The sequence below is a fragment of the Rattus rattus genome, chromosome 4 (assembly GCF_011064425.1).
Source record: "Rattus rattus isolate New Zealand chromosome 4, Rrattus_CSIRO_v1, whole genome shotgun sequence".
Taxonomy (NCBI): domain Eukaryota; kingdom Metazoa; phylum Chordata; class Mammalia; order Rodentia; family Muridae; genus Rattus; species Rattus rattus.
The window spans coordinates 88,300,184-88,323,928 of NC_046157.1; the positions used below are offsets into that span (position 1 = coordinate 88,300,184).

The 23,745-nt window shown below is 49.1% G+C and overlaps 1 protein-coding gene across 3 annotated transcripts in view; it reads right to left on the reverse strand.

The window, feature by feature from the left end:
- Mllt1 (MLLT1 super elongation complex subunit) overlaps positions 1-16,427 on the reverse strand; it is a 44,903-nt gene extending 28,476 nt beyond the window's left edge. The window contains exons 1-3 of one of the 3 annotated variants that reach the window (XM_032900787.1): positions 16,214-16,427; positions 7,472-7,652; positions 575-657 (exon numbers count right to left, since the gene is read on the reverse strand). In XM_032900787.1, coding sequence (XP_032756678.1) covers positions 575-657; positions 7,472-7,652; positions 16,214-16,225 — 276 coding nt within the window. In that variant the 5' untranslated portion in view covers positions 16,226-16,427. Of the gene's footprint in view, positions 1-574; positions 658-7,471; positions 7,653-16,213 lie in introns of those variants that run through there. The other 2 variants (XM_032900788.1, XM_032900789.1) reach the window with 2 other exon arrangements.
- Between the last annotated feature and the right edge of the window lie 7,318 nt (positions 16,428-23,745).

Consider the following 23,745-nt stretch of genomic DNA (forward strand, 5'->3'; position numbering starts at 1 on the left):
GGACATGTCCCACTTAGTCATTTTCCAGACACTGAAGTCCTCGGTTTCTGACTGAATGTGCACTGTTGACACAGGCACCCATGTCAAGAAGACCATAGCCTCAGGTTCAGAGGGACAGCAAAGCCTTGAGGGGGAACACACCACACACAGCAACTACAGGGTTGACAGGGTGTACAATAGCCACCATAGCTTTCTCATGCTGGGTGCTGACAGTCTACAGACTGCTCCCCTACAGAGAGGGCTCCTATGGAGATGAACTACCCTGCCTCCCTGCCTAGCTGTGGGCACAAACCCCACCTTCTGGTCCAGCTGTGTGTGGGCAGCTGTAGTTTCTCTGAGTCCAGCCTAGATCACCAGATTGGAAATCTCTGTGTCTTTCTTCATTCCTCTGCCCTATTGAGGCCCATGCCCTGTACGCAGCTGGGTCAGCCTCCACTTTTTGTTTCTATTTTTCATTCTGTTAGGGTCTAAGCTTGACTGACAAGCGTGTGCCCCTAGTCCCACCTCTACTCCCTCCCTCACAGTCTGGCTCCTGCCAGGGTCACAGGTGCTTTCCACTCCCTCAGCCTCTTACCTTGTTTTTGAAGTATACTTCGATGAGCATGATGAAGCCTGCGTAGCCTGACTCCTCCACTTTGTAGGGAGGCTCCTTGCACACTGCAAAGAGAGTGAAAATACTCCATCAGCCTCCTGTCCTGCCTACCACGGCCCTCCAGGCCCTCAGGCTGCTCAGGAGACCAGGCCGCAGGAACAATGGAGCACAGACCAGGGTTTCTGAGAAATGACAGGGCAGAGTGGGGTCAGGAAGAGGACATGGCAGGGCCTCTGAGTGGTCAGCAGAGGGCAGGACAGGGGCAGGCTACCACAGGCCAAAGCTACAACATGTGCAGTGACAAGCACCTTAACAGCAGGGATGCCAGGCAGGAGGCACAGGAGGTCCTCCCCAAGTTACTCACTCAGACACAATTGCCTGCCAACCTGGCCCTGGAACGACCCTGACCCACTCACTGTCTACCCACAACCTCCTTACAATACCCTACCTGCGTGAGGCTGCTGAGAAACAGCCACCCAGGCATGGTAGCAAAAGGCAATAGAGATGGAGGGAGAGAGAGGAAGACAGAGGGACTGAGGAAGATGGGGTGGATGACAACAACACTCTCATCCTTGCACACTGTGTATGCCTATGGAGCCAAGCTTAGTAAGCAGGTAGCCTGTAGGAAAGTAGGGGCAGACAAGGTCCTTTGGGGACTCCCTTGAAGGCAAGACCAGTGAGACATCTTTGCATGGGACTCAGGCAGGCAACTGCAAAGGCCAGACTAGCCTGTGGCTTTCCAGTCACAAGAAAGGCGGGCCCAAGACTCCCTTCTACTGCTTCCTTCAGGGCTATCATGCCCTCCCAGCCCTAACAATGCTTTGGACACCCACATCAGACATTCCTAGGGACCTACATCAGGATCTGCACATGAGTCACAGCATCCACAAAGCAATGTCTTTCTTGTGCATTTCTTGCTAATTCCTTTATTTTGTGTGTATGCACTCACTTCCCCTTCTGGCTTCTTCCTGTGAGGGTGGCCCCCTTAAATTGATGGGAGGTGGAGACTGCCCTGCCAGGAGTCTAGAGTGTGTGGCCACTCCGCCCTCACACCTGCCCACATACTTCAACGCCATCACCTCTCAACAAGCCCAGACACGAGTGTCACCCAGACACTGGAGCTCCATGTAAGGACAACAGGACAGGGTCTCTGTTCCAGGTCACTAGCTGCTCAGGGAGGGCATCACCTCATCAGGGATGGGCAAAAGCTCAGCCTATCCATGTCAGGAGGAAGCCCTGTGTGTCTTAAGTCTCCCCAAAGGCAGGAAGAAAACTGGAAAGTAGGGGCAGACAAGGTCCTTTGGGGACTCCCTCTGGCCCAGAGTCCCACAGGGCCACAAAGGGAACTGAAATATGACCTGGTGAGATGGTTCAGAAGGTAAAGAAGCCTGCCCCTAACACTGAAGGCTTACATTTGATCTCTGGAACCCACATGGTACAGGGAAGAAAAGCTTGTCTTCCAGTTCCCACACAGATGCCATGGTGTACCCTCCTTCAACACATATACAAAATAAGTGCGTTAATGTAGTCAAATTGTTTCAGGAGCTGGAAAGATGACTCAGCTCTTGCAGAAGACCCCAGTTCCGGTCCCAGCACCCCTCACAAGTACTTTCAATTCTAGTTCCAGGGGATCCAATGTCCTCTTCTGGCCTCCTGGGGCACCTGCACTCCTTGGCACACGCCCACACAGAAACACACATATACATAGAATACAAAATGTAAAAGTGATAAAAAAAAAAATACTTAGAGGGGTTGGGGATTTAGCTCAGTGGTAGAGCGCTTGCCTAGCAAGCGCAAGGCCCTGGGTTCGGTCCCCAGCTCCGAAAAAAAGAAAAGAAAAAAAAATACTTAGAGAATAAATACAGTGTTAAGGAAAAGTGAATTCAGTGGAAGCAGCTAAAGAGACAACCAACTGTGGCAAGCATTCAGGGAGCAGGGGAAGGAGAGGAAAGAGGAAGGCACAGAGGACCGACCATCTTATGAGTCAGGTCTGGGGCAGCTGCAGTATACCACACACTCAATGGGATGGAAGGGAGAACAGACAAATCTACCAAGGGAAAGATGCTCATGCCACAGAAAGTGTCACTGTGGGGGAGGGGAGGGAGGGACACCCGTGATCCCAGCACTCAGGAAGCTAAATTAATCACAAATGATGAAAAGACCCTGTAATCTGACCTTGTAATGACTTAAGTCTCTCTTAAAGTAACTCAGAGGTGGGGCCCAGAGAAAGACCAGGTGACCCCACCCTGTGTCAGATCCACAATCACCCTCTAACTCCAAAGAGGGGGGGCACATTAGCCCAGAACCTTGGCTGGATGGAGGGCAGCCCCAAAAGGAGGGCTGTGGAGGCTCCAGGAGAGATGAGTCCTGTCATAGCTTCTCAGCCACCTCAGTAGGAGTCAAATGCTGGGCCAAAGCTGACAGGGAAGGAAGAAGAAGCCACTTGCACTTAGCAAACACCTGGGGAGGACTTCAGGTCTCTGCAGTCACAGATAAAGCAAGTTGATGTGAGCCCAGCACTCAGTACTAAGGCAGGACCATAGTTTTCAGGCTGGCCTAAAGATCACTATATAGCAGCCCAGGATCTTACTATGTAGTCCAGGCTGGCCATCAACGCATGGTCCTGCAGAGACTGTACGAATGCACCACTCAGACAGCTGCCTCACTTTAAAGCACAGGCAGACAGATGTCCTGCACCTCTGGACTGGCTGCTCACCTGTGAAGGCTGTCAGGAGACAGGCACCTGTCTGACACCTGAAGCCTCCATGTGCACCTGCCCTGTACAGCAGCCATAGCTGCCATGTCTAAGATAGGGAACCAAAGTACTGACAGAGGATGGAGGGAGTAGAAGGATGGGTGGGTAGGTGGGTGGGTGGGTGGGAGGACAGACAGGTGGGAGGGGGATGAACAACTGGATGGTAGGAGATAGGCGGGCTGGTAATGAATACATGGATATATGGATGATAGGTGAATAAATGGGTAGACAGATCAATGGCTATGTGGTTTAAGAGAAGGAAGAAGGAAGGCAAGTAGAAATACAGAAGATGAATACTTAAAAAGGAGGGATTTGGATGAAAAGCACAAGAGAAGAGAAACAATAAAACAGAAGAAAAATAAACCACTGCCGCCTTAGAAGTGCTTAGCCCATGAAGAGAGACTTAAAGCAATGATCCCACTGAGACCAGGGACAGACAAGGCTGCCACTCTCTCCGTGTCTATCCAATATAGTACTTCAAGTCCTAGCCAGAACAATCAGATAAGGAGATTATGGTGGTTTGAATATGCTTGGCCCAGGGAGCAGCACTATTAGGAGGTGTGGCCTTGTCAGAAGTGCGTCACTGCTCACTGCGGGAGTAGTAGGCTTTGAGACCCTCCTCCTAACTACATGAGAGCCAGACTTCTCCTGTTAGCCTTCAGCTCCTCCTGGACGCTGCCATGCTCCATCTTGATGATAATGGACTGAACCTCTGAACCTGGAAGCCAGTCCCAATTAAATGTTGTCCTTGTAAGAGTTGCCTTGGTCATGGTTTCTTCACTACAGTAAAAACGCTAACTAAGACAGAGCCCTTACACAGGGATTATTCACATGCCACACACAAGTTTTTCTGGAGGGCAGTGGGAAGTCCTCGCTATTCACAGACGATATGAAACTATACATAAACGACTCCAAAAATACTACCAGGGAAACTCCTACAGCTCATAAACACCTTCAGCAAAGCGGCTGCATACAAATTAACTCAAAGAAAATCAGTAGCCTTCCTGTATATAAATGATAAATGGGCTGAGAAATAAAATACCTTGGTGTAACTAAAACCAAGTAAGTGAAAGTCCTGTATGACAACTTTGTAATCGCTGAAAAATAAAATCAGAGAAAATATGAGAAGATGGAAAGATCTCCCATGTTCATGGATCATAGAATTAACATAGTAAAATGGCCATCATACCAAAAGCAATCTACAGATTCAACACAATTCCCATTAAAATCTCAACACAATTCTTCACAGAACTTAAAAGAATACTCAACTTCATATAGAAAAATAACAACATGCAAATAAACAAACATGGTATCTAAAATAATCCTGTACAATAAAAGAACTTCTGGAGTTATCAGCACCCCTGACCTCAAGCTGTACTACAAAGCAATAGTAATAAAAACATATGGTAGGGGCATAAAAACAGACAGGTTATCAATGGAATTGAATCGAAGACCCAGAAGTAAATCCACACACATATGGACACTTGATTTTTGACGAAGAAGGCAAAATTATACAACGGAAGAAAGAAAGCATGTTCAAGGTGCTGATCTAACTGGGCATCTCATATAGAATACAAAGAGATCCTTATCGACTGGAGATTTAGCTCAATGGTAGAGCTCTTGCCTAGGCAAGCATAAGGCCCTGGGTTCAACACTCTGCTCTGGGGGGAAAAAGAAAAGAAAAATCAAACAAATAGATCCTTATCTACTGCTCTTTATGAAGTCATGTCCAACTGGATCAAAGACCTCAACATAAACCAGACACACCAACACACTGAACCTGATAGAAGAGAAGTGGGAAATAGCCTTGAATGCATTGACACAGGAGAGAACTTTTTGAACAAAACACTAAATGTGAAAAGGTGACACAGAAATTGTAGGAGTGGCCAACTAATGACCAGTCGAACTGAAGACCCACATCACAAAAAGGAGCCCATCACTGACACTGCCTGAATGGCTAGGAACCAGAGGCTGGGTAGCCCAGAAACCTAGGATAGAACCAAACATAAATGGGAAAAAAAAGGTCAATGAACTGACTCCTAATGATATTTTGCTATACTCATATATTGGCATCTAGCCCAACTGTCATCAGAAAAGCTTCACTCAGTAACTGACAGAAACAAATGCAGAGACCCACAGTCAAACATTAGGTAGAGCTTGAGGAATCTTGCAGATGGGAAGGAAGGATTGCAGGGGCCAGAAGGGTCAAGGACACCTATAGAATCAACTAACCTGAGTCCATAGGGACTCAGAGACTGAGGCACCATCAGGGAAGCCTGCACGGGACTGACCCAGGCCCTCTGCACATACGTTACAGTTGAGTATCTTGGTCTTCCTGTGGGACTCCTAACAGGGGGAGCAGGGGCTGTCTAACTCTGTTGCCTGCCTTTGGGACCCTTTCCTCCTACTGGGTTGCTTCATCTAGCCTCAATAGGAGAGGAGGTACCTAGTCCTAATATGACTTGACCTGTCATGGCTGGTTGATATTCTTAGGAGGACCCTAGCATATAGCCTGTCATCCATTGCAGGCCCAGTGTCAATATTCCCATCTAGCAGTGCAGAAGTTGAACAGCAACAACTCTTCAGTTGAAACTCCAGTTGAAGGGGTTGGGGATTTAGCTCAGTGGTAGAGCGCTTGCCTAGTAAGCACAAGGCCCTGGGTTGGGTCCCCAGCTCCAAAAAAAAAAAAAAAAAAAAGAAAAAAAAGAAACTCCAGTTGAAGAGCTTCACTACAGAAAACCATTCTGCCCAGTCCTTAAGAAAATAGCATTTAGGGGTTGGGGATTTAGCTCAGTGGTAGAGGGCTCGCCTAGGAAGCGCAAGGCCCTGGGTTCGGTCCCCAGCTCCGAAAAAAAAGAACAAAAAAAAAGAAAATAGCATTTATTGTAGTTGATCTTGCAGTGAGGGCCTTGGGGTATGAGAAGGTGAAGGCCCTGGCTAGAATTCCCTAGTGTGGGGTGGGGGGAGTGATGAGGTAAAGCCCCTAAGTGGAATCTCCCAGGGAGGGACTGGGAGCAGAGCTCAGGATTAGAGCCCCTGCCCAGAATACATCATCCTCGGAACTGGGTGTGTGACCCAGCTTTAAGTATTCAACTAACGTGTAAAACCCTGTGTTTTATCACTAGCACAGAACACAAAGAAAATTGCTGTGGACTCCAGGGCATGCCCAGCTCTGACCCAGAATGAGAAGTGACAGCTGAGGTAGCCTGACCAGCCTCCACACAAGCACACACTTTAGCAGAGATGAGCTACACAGCCTGCCAGGAGCCCCTGCCACAGGAAGTCACCTCTGATCAGAAGCCTCACCAGACACTGTCCCCAGGGAAGCTGCTCCTCAGGCAGATGGGGAAGTGAGGGGACAGCGATGAGAACCACATGTTGTAGCCTTGATAACATGGTACCCAGAAGAGAGATACATATGCAAGTACAGTAGTGATAAGAGCCCTCATAATCTTTCTACCCTAAATAGTATGCATTCTTTTCTACTGAAGATAGATTTTGCATACAGTAAATTCTGGCTTCTTTTTCTCTCCCAACTATTCTCAGGCCCTTTCCTACCACTGAAGCCCACATCCTTTCTTTTTCTCTCATCAGGTTACAAACAAGCATCTATAATAGTAATCCAAGACAAACAAAACCAGACCAGAACAGACAAACCAAACAGGGTGGGAAAAGCTAAAGAGAAAGCATAATAAGCACACACGCGCGTGCGCGTGCGCGCGCGCGCGCACACACACACACACACACACACACCAACATATAAGCAAACGATCCCCAAGGGGAGAGAAAGCCCAGACGAAGCACTGTGAGAAAGAATAAAGAAAGACAAGACAAAGGAAGACAAAAAAGCAACTCTAAAAATACTGCTGAGTTTGTTTTGTGCTGGCCGGGGACCAGCCCTTAAGAGTTGTTTGTACACCCAGTCAGACTTCTCAGACAGTTCTTAAGCCATCACCCTAATTGCTTCTGACCCAGGATGGTTCCTGGCTGCTCCAGCACCCACTTGTCCCCAGCCAGTTCCCATGAGTAGGCGGGACACAGTCACTAGTCATATCACAAGGGGTCCTGCCACCTCCAAGCTCACAGGGTCCACTGATGGGGAAGGGCAGGAAAAGGACACTCACCACGCTTGGGCTTGGGGAAGCTGTCATGCAGTCGGAAGATGACCTTCTCCACAAAGTGCTGGATGTCACACTGTTCAGGGCCACGCACAAAAACCATCCAGTCATGGGTGAAGCCCTCAGTGGTGGGTTTCTTCCGCAGCTGGGCACGATGCCCCAGCTCTAACTTCACCTGGACGGTGCACTGAGGGGAAAGAGAGAGGTAGGGACCTGGTCAGCATGGAGGCAGAGACACTCACTGCTGTCCAATGCCCCGGTCTGGGACAGTCAGGCTGGCTGTAGGTATCTCTGCATGCTTCCAGGAAGCAGATACACACGTACCACAGTCCCCAACACGTGCAAAGAGGGCTCAGGTCCTGGCTCCTTACATCAGCAGCAATATCTTTGGCCCCTTCAACTCCATGCTGTCCCCTGGACACCCTGGACATCTCACTGAAGACTAGATGTTCCCCTCACATGGCATCTTCCCTGACCACCTCTCAGTCTGTGTTCTTCATGGAAACTCCCATGGCCCCTACTATTAACTTGAACATAGAGCCTGAGACCTCAAAGAGCACAACCAGACAGCCCTAGGCAGCCACAGCAGCTCCCTGATGGAGCACTCTCATCCTCCCTCCTTCCTCCAAGTGTCTTAACACTATACCCTGAAAGCCCAGGCGACTCAGGCCAGCCCCAAACTAAACACAAAGCTGCTACACTCCAAGGGACTTCCAGCACAACGGTGGGCCCACCTCAGAAAAGGGAGCCAACTAGAATCCCTGCAGTCTGTAAAAGCTTCTCTAGAATGTCATATACATGTACACAAGCCCAAAGATCCTCCCACTCTCCAACTGTACATATTAAAGAAGGGCCTCTCATTGGTGCTGGTCTGGCTCGTCCAGGTCACCAGTTTGCCCAGGCGCTGGTATGTCAACTTGACACAACCAGAGTCATCTGAACACGGAACTTAACTGAGAAAATGCTCTGTCAGATTGTCCTGTGCTGTGGTTTCTTAATGAATGATTGATGTGCCAGGGCTCAGCCCACCATGGACTACGCCACATTTTGGCAGGTGGTCTTTCTTGGGAGGCAAACACAGCACCAAGGAAACCATGAGGAGCAAGACCTGGCTATGTGATAGGCTGCGATTGGGACGTGTAAGCCAAGTCAACCTGTCTTTGATCATGTGTTTACCCCAGCAACAGAAAGCAGAGAGGACCACATGACCTCTGCCTCCCCAGTGCTGGTCTGTATGGGTGCTGGGGAACTCAAGTGCACCTTCATATTGCACAGTGAGCACTTTAGTCACCAAGCCATCTCCCTGGCCTTTTTATATGTTTTTAATGGGGTATGTGTGTATGCATGCATGTGTGTATATGTAGAGATGGAGGACAGCTCTAAAGGTCACCCTCAGGAATACTACTCACCGTTCTACTTTAAGGCTTATTTTTACTCTATTTACATATTTGTCTGTGTATCTGCTGTGTGTGGAGCTAGGGTGAGGGGATGTCAGACGAGGGAATTGATTCCCTAGAACTGGTGTTTGTGAGTCACCTGCTTGATGCTGGGAACCCAACTCTGGCCCTCTGCAGCAGCAGCAGTGCTCTTAACAACCTAGCCACTGCCCAGGCCTATTTTCTTTGAGACAGAGTCTCCCACAAGCCTGGAACTTGTTAGGCTTGTCTGCAGCTCCCCAAGGTTTGGATCACAAGCAAGCACCACACCCAGCTTTTTCACATGACTTCTAGGGACCCAACTTAGGTCTTCAAGTTTGCAAGGCAGCGCTTGGAGCCATCTCCTTCAGTCCAAAAACAACACACACACACACACACACACACACACACACACACACACACACACACACACTCTCACTCTCTCTCTCTCTCTCTCTCTCTCTCTCTCTCTCTCTCTGTGTGTGTGTGTGTGTGTGTGTGTGTGTGTGTGTGTGTGTGTCTCTCTCTCTCTCTGTCTCTCTCTGTGATACTATGGATTGAACTGAGGGCCTTCATGTATGCCAGGCAAGCACTAAACTACACCATCAGGGCCCTAGACATTTATTTTTAAGTAACCCTGGCCAGTTGCTCTGTAAAGCAGACTTAAAGTGTGTGCCATCATACTCAGCCGTAGTATACCCCATCCCCAACCCTTTTAAAGACAAGGTCCTACCATGCAACCCAGGCTGCCCTTGAACTCTCCACCCCTCTGCTTCATGAATGCTGGGGTGTCCTGTCTGACCCAACCAGAATACACTTGATGGAAAGGCCCAACAATATAAAACAGGGTCCTGACAGCAGCAGAGACCACAGTGGCTTGCTAAGCGCCCTACCCAGATAAAAAAAGACAATAGGCCCTTCTTCCAGAAACTCCTGCACGCTGGCCTCTGCTATCCCTCCCCAGTGGAACCAATGTCCAGGTGCCTAGACCCCAGAAGTTGTACTACATCTCCAACCCTCTCCCACACTTGACCATATAACCCCTTTAGTGTCTGTGTAGGCAGATCTCTGCCAGTACAAGCATAGTTTAAGCATCTAGGAAGAGCTTCAGAGGGCTGGCAAGACAGGCAACCAGATGGGACACGGGGGTGGGAGGTAATAGTGGACTGTAAGTGGGTAATGGCATGGACATCTGAAAAACATGCTTGGCCACAAATGGTGGCAGGTGAGGGAGAAGCTGGAGAAAGGGAAGGGAGGCGTGACAGGAGAAACCAGCTGGACCTGAGTGTAGAAATGATATAGTCTCTGGGACAAGGGGGCAGGACTGTAACTTTGCATGGATAGTCAGAAGGGCAGAACAGAGGCCCAGAACCCCAGCACTGTGAGCATCATGGGGGAAACTATCCATCTACACTTAACACCCTACTGGGTGTGGTGCCTGCCAGTGATCTGCAGTGCAGAGGCAAAGAGGATGTGCTAAAGACCAGCCTGGGCTACATGGCCAGACCCTGGGATACCTGATGGGGTATGGGTAGAGAATCTTCAACATGACTCTAGAGCAATACTGCCAGCACCCTGGAGAACATGGCCAGAGGGCCACTGCTGGCCGAGGCTTCCAAGACTCCTAAATACTGACGACCACATTCCCGAGCCACTTCTTTGGAGTTCCTGTCAGCTACAGGACTGATCTCTACATCCTACAACTCACCAGCTGAGCCCTGGGCTGCCTGCCTGACATGAGGTCCTCATACAGGTCACAATACAGGCAGCACAGTGGCTATTGTGAAAGAACGAATGACCACAGCTCCATTGGGGCTACGACATAGGCGCCAGAACTTCGAGGCACAAGCCAAAGTAAACAGGTTTCGAGGCGTTGGCAGCCTGTGCCCAAAGCACTGGCTAGTGATATTAATGGCCAAAGGGCTGGTGCCAACTAGGGCCACAACACCCCAGCTAAGGGCTGGACCAGTCATGTCCAGGTCCCCCAGACCTAATCACCTTCGTCCTTCCTTGCTGAACCTCAAGGAGAGACTCACACCCGGGGGGGGGGGGCGTGGGCACGGCAGAATCTTCTAGAAATGGTAGTGTGGTAGTGGTGGAACAGCACAGGGTCTGTGTCATTAACATGAGAAAGGGGCCTAAAGCTCAAGGTGCAACTAAGTCCTAGCTACCCTGGTGCTATCATCTGCAGGCCCCTCCTTGATCTCTACCTGGATCCCTTGTGTCCATCAGAACAAGTGTCACACTTGAGCAATACCCCCAGCCGGTTCTCCATGAGCAGTGCTGATAGCAAGGGGAACTTGGGTGGAGACACTATCGTAAGCAGCACAGCTCACTTCATGCTGCCAGCACCACAAGGCTCTTCTAGCACCATGACCACTTGTTGCACAACCTCAAAATTGGGAGCTACAAGTGACCTTGCCACCTAGACCCCAAGGAAAGCTCCCAGGCAGAGGTGAGTAGCCAGGGCCTGCCCCAGAAGTGTCACCCATACTGCTGCTGGAGATCAGAAGCCAAGGGGCACAGCAGCCCAAAGCCTTAGAGTGCCACCTGGGGCCAGTTAGGCTCAAAAGGAGGCTTCATGCTGCCAGGCCAATTGGCAGAGGGCACACAGACCCAGAATCCCAATCCAGAACAAGCCAGACAAACAGCCCAAGGGGCATCTCACAGGCCTTTCCTGAGGGAGCCCATTCTCTCTTACTGTGGAGAGACAAAGGGCAGAACACCTCATCCCATAGCTCTGAGTAACTTCAAATCCACCCACACACCCTTAGCCACCCACCATACATTTATATCCATCAATTCATCCATCCTCCCTGTCACCCATCCATCTACCCATCTGTCTATTCATCCACCATACACTAACATGACCATCAATCCATCTATCCACACATCTACCAACTCATCCGTCCATCCACTCACCATGCTGCCCTCACATATCCATTTACCCATCCATCCAGCCTATCCACCCACCAATCCACACATCGATCAACTCATCCCTCCCACCCATCTATCATCCACTCCTTCTGGCCAACCCTCAAATGCCCAGGCAAAGCTTGGGCCCGGGGGGGAAGTCATTAGCTGTTAGTTTTCCCATAGGCTTTCATCTAATTTTCTTGTGAGAATTCTCTGTAACAAATGCCCTTTCCTCTGGGAATCTGCACAACACCCCATGGTGTAATTACACCTGTGATCTGGCTCCTGCTGGTGATACCTTGGCATGCATCTGACTCTCACCTTCAGTAAGAAAAAACATCAGGTCCACCCCCACAGCAAGTTTCACACACACTGAAGGTGAAGGTGCCAGGACCCAGACACGGACCCAACAGAGCACTGGTGACATAAGACCAAGTCAATTGAGCTCTTGAGAACTAGTCAGCACTCCTGGGAAGCAGGCAGCCTAGAGTATAAGAGAAACATGGTACCCTAAGACACTCCACTACAACTGAAAGCACCTGGCCAAAAGGCAAGACCAGTCTGGAGAACAAAAAATAAAAAATGTATCTAAGTTGGTAGCCCTGGGCCCAGCCTCCAAGCATTGTTACCTCCTTTCTGGGCCTAGCTATCTTCTTCCTTCTGACAGGGCACAACAGTCAAAACAAAGGATGAGAAAGGCCTGGGAAGGGACAGGTGTGCCATCCTCATGGATATGACAGGTACTGAAAGAAGACTTGAAGGTGTCTACAGCACAAGGAGAGCCACTATGTGTCTCCTAGTTCCTTAGGAGGGGTACTTGGACTGAGAGCAGCCCCAATCCAGGCTGCAGGTCCCTACCTGTCAGGCAGGCCAGCAAAGCAGTGACAAAACCTAGCTACAGAGGACCAGGGACGCGGCTCCAACTCCAGTGCTTTGCCCATAGTCTCCCTGCCAGGACTCCTGTAGGGAGGTGACACTCAGGACATCAGGGAAGGAATCCACACTGGCCCCACACCTGAGCCAAAAATATCCATTCCCAGAGTGGAACAGTCCCAAACAGGGCCACCTGTGACCATACTGCACCCCTTTTGAGGCTCGGCAAGGAGGGACTCTGGGAAGGGGGTTCCCAGGTTCTTTGGGAGTTACAACATCCTCCCTAACGGTTTACTGGGGAGCTCCACTGGGCTCTCAGACCCTTCTCATCTTTCTAGCATTGTACCCTAAAAAGCCAATTCCATTCCATCCCTCCCCAAAGTGAGCAGCAATCTGGGTGTGCCCTTGCTCAACATGGAAGTCCAATACAACAGACAGCACTGAACTGAGGCGAGAAGGGGACACCTGAGACACTTCTCTGGCCTTCCTGCCCATAGGTTAAACAGGAAGCCCAGAGCAAAAACTACTGCTTCTGTGCTGGCCTCTGCACCAGCCTCAGAGTCAGAGGGAAACATGAGACCAGGACAGGGACAGAGAAGGCACACAGGGTAGCACCCAAACTTGAGCATACTGCTTCCTAGTAAGGCACATATGGGTTCATGGCAACCCCATGGTGGAGAGAGGCTTGGACTCTACCCTGCACACCCACAGTCCCTTGAGGACAAACATCTCTAAGGGCCAGCTCTCCACTCCTCACAGGGGTCTCAGACTTGCAAGGAGGGCAGCTGCTGGGCTTCTTCTGAGTTGGCAGGAAGGAAAGGCAGATGGCACACGCACACCAACACCCCAGCCCAGCACCATTGGTACACTTCTAGTGCCAGGGTCCTATCTGTTACCCTCTGGTATGCCTGCGTACTCAGTCATGATGGCTGCCCAGCATTTAACAGGTGCTTGCTCCTGTGATCTAAGGACTCAACTTTTCATACTACTTGGCTGACACCTAAAAGCAGCCAGTCAAAGCTGAGCACCGGCAGCTCTTCAGGGTCTCGCACCTGAACAAATCCTGTTCCTCACTGTTCCTGAGATTGCTGCCTTTTCTCAGCATCACAGCCACAAAGTGACAGCCACCCAGCATACCAGAGGGAATGACCTCCAATCCCTGGGGACTCTACTGAGGACAGGGACTCCAGAGCTTTGGAGTACAGAGGGTGCTGAAGGGAAAGGGACTTTTTGTGTGGTTCAATCAATGAAGAGCCCAAGTAGCAAGCAGGCTTGCAAACCATCCTGTTCACTAGCAGAAAGCCTAGGCACACCAGGGACACTTAAAGCAATGCCACCAGCTACCTGCCCCAATGATCCTAGGTCACAGATAGTGGGACAGACAGGAAGGTCCCTGACCATGTACCTGAAAGTACACAGCCACATGGCCAAGCCAGACAAAGCCACTTCCATGGCTCCAGCAGCTAGGAATACCCCAACTTGCCCTTACCAACAGCAGAGGAAGCCATCAGCTGCCACCCCCACAGCCCACACCTTCCCAGGACTGGTGCTCCTAGAAGCTTGGGCTTTGGAAGGGAAGGGGGAGGATGTGACCATGGGTGAGGGTAATCTGAAGAAAATAGGGAGGAACTCACATGGTACAGAGCTGGGTGACATGGGTACAAGGGTCAGAAGACCCTCAGGCTTATAAGAACCAACAGGGCAGGGGGCTGCCAACAGGGAGCCCGGGGAATCCACCTGCAGCTAAGTGAGGTTGGAAGGCAGTAAGAATGTGAGGGGGAGAGGGAACAGGGGCAGAGGGGAAGGGATGTTTGTTCTAGGGACCATGGCTGCAGAAGAGCAGCTGAGATCAGAGTGGGCCTACCAGGGTGAGAGAGGACGGGATGAGGATTACAGATGGAGAGTCGGAAATCATTGTCTCAGGGGCAAAGCCGGCCAATGCCAAAGGACAAAACAAAGGACAAAGGGTCTTAAAACTTGGAAAGGCTTTTAGGGTACCAGGTTGAGAATGCCCTTGGTCTATATCTGAAAGGTAGTGCCACCCTTGGGCCCTGGGCACAGATGAAGAGTGGGCAGCAGGTTGAATCAAAGGGACTGAAGACTCCGGCCCAGGCTCAAAGGTCCCACATCAGAATTAAGTTCCCAGAAGCAGGGGTTGGGGATTTAGCTCAGTGGTAGAGCGCTTGCCTAGCAAGCACAAGGTCCTGGGTTCGGTCCCCAGCTCTGAAAAAAAAAAAAAAGAAAAAAAAAAAAAAAGTTCCCAGAAGCAAAAGGCCAGAGTCCCAGGACAGAGTGAGGGAACCAGATGCTCATGAGGGAGGAGGTAGAGGAGAGATGGCAGGCTATGCAGGAGGCTGGGGAAAGTGACCTGAAGTGAATGTCTTAGATGGAGAGAGGGTGTGGCCCAGGCAGAGCATTCAAAACAGACCTGAAACTGACCAGTATACTAGCACCTAGTTGGGGGTTCTTGGAGTTTGAGGAGACTTGGGGACATGGGCCCAGGAAGAAAGAATTTTCCAAAGAAAGAGGCAGGTTCAGGCCATATTTGGGTTGGTGTGGCATCTAAGAGGATATGTGGGGGACCAACCTAGAGTTCCTGGAGCTGTCTGTGGGGAATCTGTATAGTCTCCACAGATTCAGAGCCATGCTAGGGACCACAGGGGCTGAAAGTCCCACTGAAGCTCTGAAACATGTTTCCAAGGATTCTGGGCCAGACAAGGATGCCAGGAGCTGTGGGATGTACAGGAGTTCTGAAGGGAGTCTGGTTAGATTTGGATCCACAGGGGATGTGAACACATTGAAGTTCCCAGCTGGGGTGGCTTTGTAATTCCAATGGGTCCCATTCTGGGTTTCTAAAAGATCTCCCCCCCCCCCCCCCAGGATTCAGGATAGATTCCCCACGGTGTTGTTGTAAGTGGCTATAGGGTTCCAGAAGTCTTCCTGAAGAGTTGTGGACCAGACTGGGGATCCCCAGGGTGCTATGTTAGTTAGTACCAAGGCTCTAAGGGAAATCCCAAAAGGTTCTAGGCTGTGATGCCCAGGGTGCTAAAGCCCTGGGATCCTGATAAGCACCTCAGGAGTCTGTGTGTAAACTGGGTGCCTCCAGGGACCTCTGGAACGAGATGGAATTCCTAAGGTGTTGAAGCCCTGGGTTCCTGAATAATGCCCAAGGGGTACTCTGGGATTCTAAGGGGTGTCTCATGGGGCTCTGGCCCAGGCTGTGTCCCCCAAGATGCCCCGGCGGTGTGGATACACTACGCTGGCAAAGAATTCCCAGGGTAGAGTGGGTGGCATTGGAGTGCTGAGATAGACCCCCAGGGGGTTGGGGTCGCGATGGGGGAGGGGTGCGTGGGGTCGCAGTGGGGGAGGGGCATCCTGAGATGGCGATGGGGGGAGAAGGACGCCCCGGGGTCGCGGTGGCTGGAGAAGGGCCCATCCGAATGGGCGCGCGCACACCGGGCGCCCGCGGGGCCGTGTGCGCGTAGGGCCGGCCCCAGCGCCGCGCAGGGCAGCGGGAGGCCAGTCCCGGGCGGAGGCTTCTTACCTGATTGTCCATGACTGGCGCCCGCCCCGCCCCCGGGCCGCGTCGCTCTCGCCCCCGCCGCTCAGCAACGCCCCGCCGCTCTCATTGTCTGTCAGGGGCCGCCGCCGCCGCTCCGGGCCTCCCGCCCGCCAGCCGCGCTGAACCGGAAACCGCCGCCAGCCCGGACCGCTCAGCGACCGCGGGCCCCCAGCCACCGACTCGGGCCCGGCCTCGCCGATAGACAAGCCTATAAGCCTGTCAGAAGGCCAGAGCACCGCGCGCAGGGCGGGACTTCCGGGCTGGTAGGGGCCCGCCGGGCTACAGTCGGAACGACGAAGCCATCAGCCAATAGGAAGCAGGCGCCGCAGGGGGCGGGCGGAGGGAGTGAAGGAGGCGCGAGGCTAGTGCCCCGGTGCGGCGCGAGGTGTGCGCCGCACGTGGAGGGGGGTGGGCCGAGTCGTGGCGTGGCGCCTGCATCCTGGGTCCCGGAGCGGCTCTAGAGGGAAGGTCCCTATAAAGGTCCTAAAGAGTTGAGGTTCGAACCCTGCGGAGGGAGGGAGCGTCGGCGATGGTCGGTGCTGCTGTGCGACAGACCGGCGATTAGCTTACCAGTCTGGATCGTGTAAAGCTAGTGGGTTCAGCCCACTTCTCCCTGCCAAGGCTGTTTGTGCAACTGTAAAATCCAGCATGTAACTTCAGTGCCCTCTTATGGCCTTCTCAAGCACTGCACACAGGTGCCTGCGCTCGCACACAGACACGCACCATTTAAAATGTAAGCTTTTTTAAAAAAAACTTGTCTGGGTGGTTCTTCTTGCTGTGGTTGTTAACAGTGCACATCTGAAACGGGGCCATTCCAAATAATCAGCAGTCTCATTCATTCAACACAGGGAAAGGAGCAGTGGTCAGTAGTTAACTATAGACTGTGTATCCTGCCATACTGGGAATTGAACCCAGGACTCCCACCATTGAACTATACCCACAGAGCTGTTTTCACTTTTTTTTTTTTTTTTAAGATTTATTTATTCCATGTATGTGAGTACACTGTCACTGTCTTCAGACACACCAGAAGAGAGCATCAGATCCCATTACAGATGGTTGGGAGCCATGTGGTTGCTGGGATTTGAACTCAGGATCTCTGGAAAGCAGTCAGTGCTCTTAACCACTAAGCCATCTCTCCAGCCCACTGTTTTCACTTTTAACCTGAAGGCCGAGTCTGGAGCTAATTGGTAGAGCAGTCTCCTAGAACGATGAAGCCCTAGGTTCTATCCTCGACACTCTATAAGCAAAGTTCAGTGACACATGTCTATCATCCTAGAACTTGGATATAAAAGGAAATATAAATTCTTTCTGGCCTGTATAAAAGACACACAATCCAAGTATTTTATTTACAAACCATAAGTCTAGATTGTGCAACTATTCTAGTTTCAAGCTAGTTTGTAGCTATTCTAACTTACATCCCTGCCATGTGTTTCTTGTTACTTGCTGTTTTCCCTGGCCACATGCTCATTGTCTGTCACCTCTCATGGCGGCCTCCTCCAGTTTTCCTGTCCTTTCTTCTCCAGTCTCTACCTGCGACCTCCAGCCAGGTCATTGAAAACCCGCCTATTTCTATCTATTGCCCTCACAGGCTTTAACCTTTCATGGACCAAAAGGTTTTTTTTACTTGGGGAGCTAGGTGTACACAGCATCACTGGTGTTGTATGTGAGGATCCTCCTGGGGGAACTAGATCTTCAGATACAGAATTTAGCATCCAAATACAAGCAGCACCAGACCAACCCCCAACACTTGGAGGTGGAGGCAGTAAGACTGTGAGCTTAAGACAGCAACGAGGAGGCTACCTGCCCTGCCTTGTTCATGGAGTTAGGCTGCTATGCCGCCAGTGGCGTAACTAGCCACTTTCAGAGAGACTGGATCAGATAAATGGATGTAACTGAGGAGAAGTACCAATAGTCTGGTTCTGAAGGGAGCGGGGAGGACAGTTTCTGCATAATGTCTTGTAAAGATGATACAAGGACTTGGGTCTTTTCCTCCAGAAACCACATGAAAGTGGAGAGAATGAATTCCTTGTGTGGTATAACAGGCACTCCCACACACTAAACAAAAAATAGGAAAATTTCAAGATTAAATTTAAAAATCAGTTTATTTAAATTGATTGTTCAAAAGTGTACTGTAAAAGAACAGACTAGGATGTCTGCCGACAAATAAAGGACATCTGACGTCTGCTCAGTGGCATGAGCCAGACACAGGATACACACTGCAGGATCCCACTCCCAGGAGGTCCCCAGAGCAGTCAGATTCAAAGATGGGAAGTGAGGTGGTAAGGGCTTGGCGCTGAGAGGGATGGAGTTGGTGTGGAACGGGAGCGGAGCCAGGAACGTATTTCAATCAGTGTTCTGAGGCTGAGGCAGGGCAGTCTCAGATCCAGCCTGGGCTACAGAGTGAGACCAGAGCTCAGTAAGCAGAAGAAAACTTCTGAAGGTGATGCCTGTCTTAAGACCTTATTTATACCACTTCATGGTGCAAAATTGGTTTCAGTGAACGAGCTCTTCAGACAGAGAAAACCCAACCCAAGCAATAAAAAGAGAAAGTAATGGGGGAAAATCACCATTTTTAAATCTGTAATGAGAGACTTCTTTATTTATTTATCTATCTTGTTGTTTGAAATTTGTCAACTTTTCTGTTTTATTTTGTTGGAGACAGGGTCTCACTACACAGCCATGGCTGATCTGGAACTTACTCTGTAGACCAGGCTGGCCTTAAACTCACAGAAATCCTCAGCTCTCAAGTGCTGGGATTAAAGATGTATGCCTCCACACCTGAGTTATTTTGGGCTTTTAACTCAGTGTCTCACTCTGTCCCCTAGCCTGACTTGGAATTCATAACTATCCTCCTGCCTCAGCTTCAGCAGCACTGAGATGAGAGCCACCACACCACTGAACAATTACTTACATTTTATTTTATGTGTGTGAGTTAGTGCCTGCAAATCAGTTTGTCCTGGTGCACATGGAAGTCAGTAAAGAGTGTTGGGTCCCCAGGAAATGGAGTCATAAGCCATTGTGAGGGCCCAGTATGGGTGCTGGGAACCCAACATGGGTCCTCTGTAAGAGCAGCCAACACTCCTAATGGGTGAGTTACCTCTCTAGCCTCTTGGTAACTCAGTACATGACAGTAACTGCTGGGTGACAAAGCCCCTCGCCTGAATGACTGGCACACACAGGGGACAGTTTAGCACCCGAGCACTCAATGGGGCTTGCATTATGCCCACCCTCTTCTCGCAATAGTTCACGTGCTGGCCAAATTCCTTCCTGAATATACTTTGCAAAACCATGCCTGGCCAAGCAATAGAGATCTCGGGGTCCATGATCTACCTCTGCATCAGGCTGCACATTTAATGCCCAAACAAGAGAAGGGCAGAGGCCTTCCCACATATGCTGGCAATCAAAGTGAGATACGTTCTATTCAAGTGCATCCCAAATGTGTCCGGGGAAGAAGACTAGTAGAGCCAATCTGCCCTGAACTGGTTTGGGGTAAAGTGAGGGCAAAACTGTGTCCTCTAGAAGCTTTGTAAGGGGGAAGCCCCCATTTCCCGTTTTATGCCTTGAGTAATTGAGTGTGCATATGGTGAAAATCAGATGTATTATGGGAATGGACAGGGGCAACGGGGTTCCGTTATATAATGTAGTCTACCAATACCAATCAAAATAGGAAAGAAGGACCTGGGAAGGTGGGTCAGTCATGAACAACATGCCCTATTCTTACAGAGGACACTGGTTCGGTTCCCAGCTGTGTGTCATGCAGCTCACAGCCACATGTCACTCCAGCTTCCAGGGAAAGTGTTGGTTACTTCTCTACTGCTACGATGAAACACCATGACCAAGGGAACTTATAGAAGGACATACTTAATCCGACTTACAGTTTCAGAGGGCTGGAGTTCATCATAGCACAGCAAAGGCATCAAGGTGGGAGAGCCTGGAGATCATGTCTGGATCCAAGACCCACAGGCGGGAGACAGAGAGCAAAATGCACATTTCAGGAATCCTCTGAACCATCAAAGTTCAGTCCCCAGCAACAAAATGTAACCGAGTCCTCTGTGGTTCCAGGTTCTGCCTCTCCTCTCAGTGTGTCTGGATGCCACTGGTGCACCATACCTCAGAGAGGAAAGAGTGAAGTCCAGAATGGGTTGGGTCCAAAGTCTGGGTTTTTCCTCTGGAAAAAGAGGCTGCTGCACGCCAGGCAAAGAAGGGGAAATGGGGTCCAGAATGAATGTTGTGGTTCCCTGTCTTCTGTTTTCTCTCTCTCTCCGGGTGTCCAGACTCCACTGCCTGAAGGATGAACCAGAGTCTGGAAGGGACAGGATCCTGAAGTGGAAACTTAAGGTTTCTTTGGAAAGTCAGTTATGTTGGACGGTGTTTGGCTGGGGCAGACAAGTGAAGGAATGTTTCGCTGAAGCAGACAGAGGTGAAAGGAGACTTAGCCAAAGCAAATGCATGAAAGGACACATGGTGTTAAAAAGGAATATACTTATAGCCCAGCAGACGGTAGATGATGCTGGGTGGTATTGGGACGCCTTGCTGTTCCTTAAAGGTTATCGTTTGTGACAAACGATAGGAAGGAATGCACTGAGAAACTTCTGGTGGTGTTCTGGTGGCTTCTTGCTGCTTCCCCTCAGACTCAGGCCCATTGGCAGAGTGATGTCAGCTGATATAGACTCACGTGGAGTTTTGCTAAGACAGACAGCCTCATGTGGTTGGTGTTTTGCTGAGGCAAGACCCAGGGAGGATGTGTGATGTTTGGAGGGATATGAACAGGACCCAATGGACAGCGATGGCAAGCTTACACAGCTGACTGGACAATGCTTCCTCGGTCTCATCTCTTCATCTCTGCTGATCTTCACTTCTATGGAGAGAGGCACAGCAAAGAACTTCTCCTGGCGTCCCTGCTGGTTCTGGTCACTCCTGCTGACCTGTGATGATTCGGCAGAGGTCTGGCTGTCTCTGCTAGGCCATGCCACTGCTGCTGATTCGTGTTTGCTATCCTGACTCAGCTGAACTTGGCTGCTGGTGGATAGCCTAACAGCACATTGTTTAGTCTGTGCCTGGGGGGTTTTACTCTCCCCTTTTGCTTAATACACACCTCTTTTAAGGCCTGATTGGCTCGTCCTGTGGGACTGTGTGGCGCACCAGTGACATGTTTTCTGTTATAACATGCAAAGAGTTGCCTCATCTCATTAGATACGTGTGCGGGAGCATTGTCACTTTTAATTTGTGCAGGTGTCCCATAATTGCCATTGTTTTCAGTAAATGTATAATTACACAATCAGCCTCTTCAGAACTTAAATCCCATTGAAACCCTGAGTTTGTGATAATGATATGACGTATATACTTTTGTTTTCCAAAATCTGCAAAATGGAAAGCTAACATCTGTCAGATGTCATTCGTTTTGGTACTGAGGGTCACTACCAGCAGGTGATGGAGTTTGGTTGTATAGAGAACACACAGGACATTTTTCTCATTGTTTCTTTGTCTCGTTGCCAAGTGATGGAAATTTTTTCTTTAAACCTTTCCCATTATAACATGATGTTTCTCATGAAGTTTTGAGGCTTCTAACACATTTCCTGTTAGTAATTGGTTGATTTTCTCGTTTCCTTGAGCTAATCAAGCTGGCAAACCTAAACATGGACCTAGTATCAGTAATATGTAATGGATAATTTGTGCTTCTGATGTCCTGGTATAATTGTGTAAATAACAAAGTTAATTCTGAGTTATCAGGTACAAATTCATCAGTCTCGATTAACAAGACAACTCTTTCTACGTATAAAAAATCAGTAATTATGTTAAGAGATTCAGGTTAATCGAACAATACCATAAGTATTGCATACAATTCTGATTTTTCAACCAATGTATATGGGCTTTTGACCACCTTGCTTATTTTACCTGACTTGTAACCTTCCATCCCCATCTTCTTTGCAGCAGCATAAAATTTTGGTGCCTCTAAAATTGGTGTTCTCTTTACTATGCATGGAAGAATCAAATTAGTTCTTTTTATAAACTGTGTTCATTTGCTTTTTAGATATTTGTTATTGGGTTGGGGATTTAGCTCAGTGGTAGAGCGCTTGCCTAGCAAGCGCAAGGCCCTGGGTTTGGTCCCCAGCTCCGAAAAAAAGAAAAAAGAAAAAAAAAGATATTTGTTATTAATTTCACCCAAGATTACTCCAAGCGTTTTGCCAATCCTCATTTTCACACCTATAAAGACATAATCTCAGCATTTGGAAGGCAGACCACAATTTCAGCTGGATCTGTTCTTGATAACTAATGTATCGTATTTTACTTTCATAATTAATTCAGAAATCTTATATATATGTATATATGTATGTATATTCAATTTTTTACTTTGTTTATTAGTTAAGAAAATTCATTCTATAATACTATCTTCCCATTTCATAAGGAGCCCAGTAGGAGAATGAGTTAAAGATAAAATGACCAGAATACAGTCAAGTTTAGGATCAATTTTATCCACATATGCCTCTTGCAGTCTGTTCTACAAGAGTTAACTCTTTTCCAGCTTCAGCTGTTAGACACATTGGCCTGTTTAAATTTGAATATCCTTGTAATGTTTGAAACAAATTACTTAACTCATACCCACTTAGTCTAATCGTAGACCTCAGCCAGTTAATTTCTCCCATTGATTTTTGAAAATTGTTAAGAGTTTGCAATTGGTCCCCATGGATGTGTGCCTTTTGTGGTCAAAATTTTTGTTGACTAATTTTGTAACTGTGATGGTTTGTATATGCTCTGTCCAGGGGGTGGAACTATTAGAGGTGTTACCCTGTTGAAGTTGGTGTGGCCTTGTTGGAGTAGGTGTGTCACTGTGGGTGTGGGCTTTAAGACCCTCACCCTAGCTGCTTGGAAGCCAATCTTCTGCTATCAGCCTTCAGATGAAGATGTAGAACTCCAGCTCCTCCTGCGCCATGCCTGCCTGGATGCTGCCATGCTCCCACCTTGATGATAATGGACTGAACCTCTGAACTTCTAAGCCAGCCCCAATTAAATGCTATCTTTTATAAGAGTTGCTTTGGTCATGGTGTCTGTTCACAGCAGTAAGACCCTAACCAAGACAATACCCCAAATAACTAAATGAGTCTCCTCTTCGTATTTATTTTCTGAAGCGATCTGTAACCACCAGCATGGCAGAATTCTTTGTGTTACCTTAAACATATTCTCTCAACATCTTTGTCAGAATCAGCCAACAAAATGTCATCTATATAATGATACAGGATAGATTGAGCGAATTACTTATGTATTGTTTCTAATAGCTGTTGCACAAAATACCGACATAAAGTTGGACTATTTTTAATATTCCTTATGGAAGTACCTTTCACTGATATCTCTTTAGTGGATGACTATTATTCAAAGTATGTAGGAGATAGCAAACCTTTCCCTGCCCTGCTCATGCAAGGGTATTGTGAAAAGGCAATCTTTCAAACCAGTTATGCTTACAGGCCATGATCTCAGTTCCAAAGACGGCAAAGGAAGTCCAGGCCGTAAAGAACCCA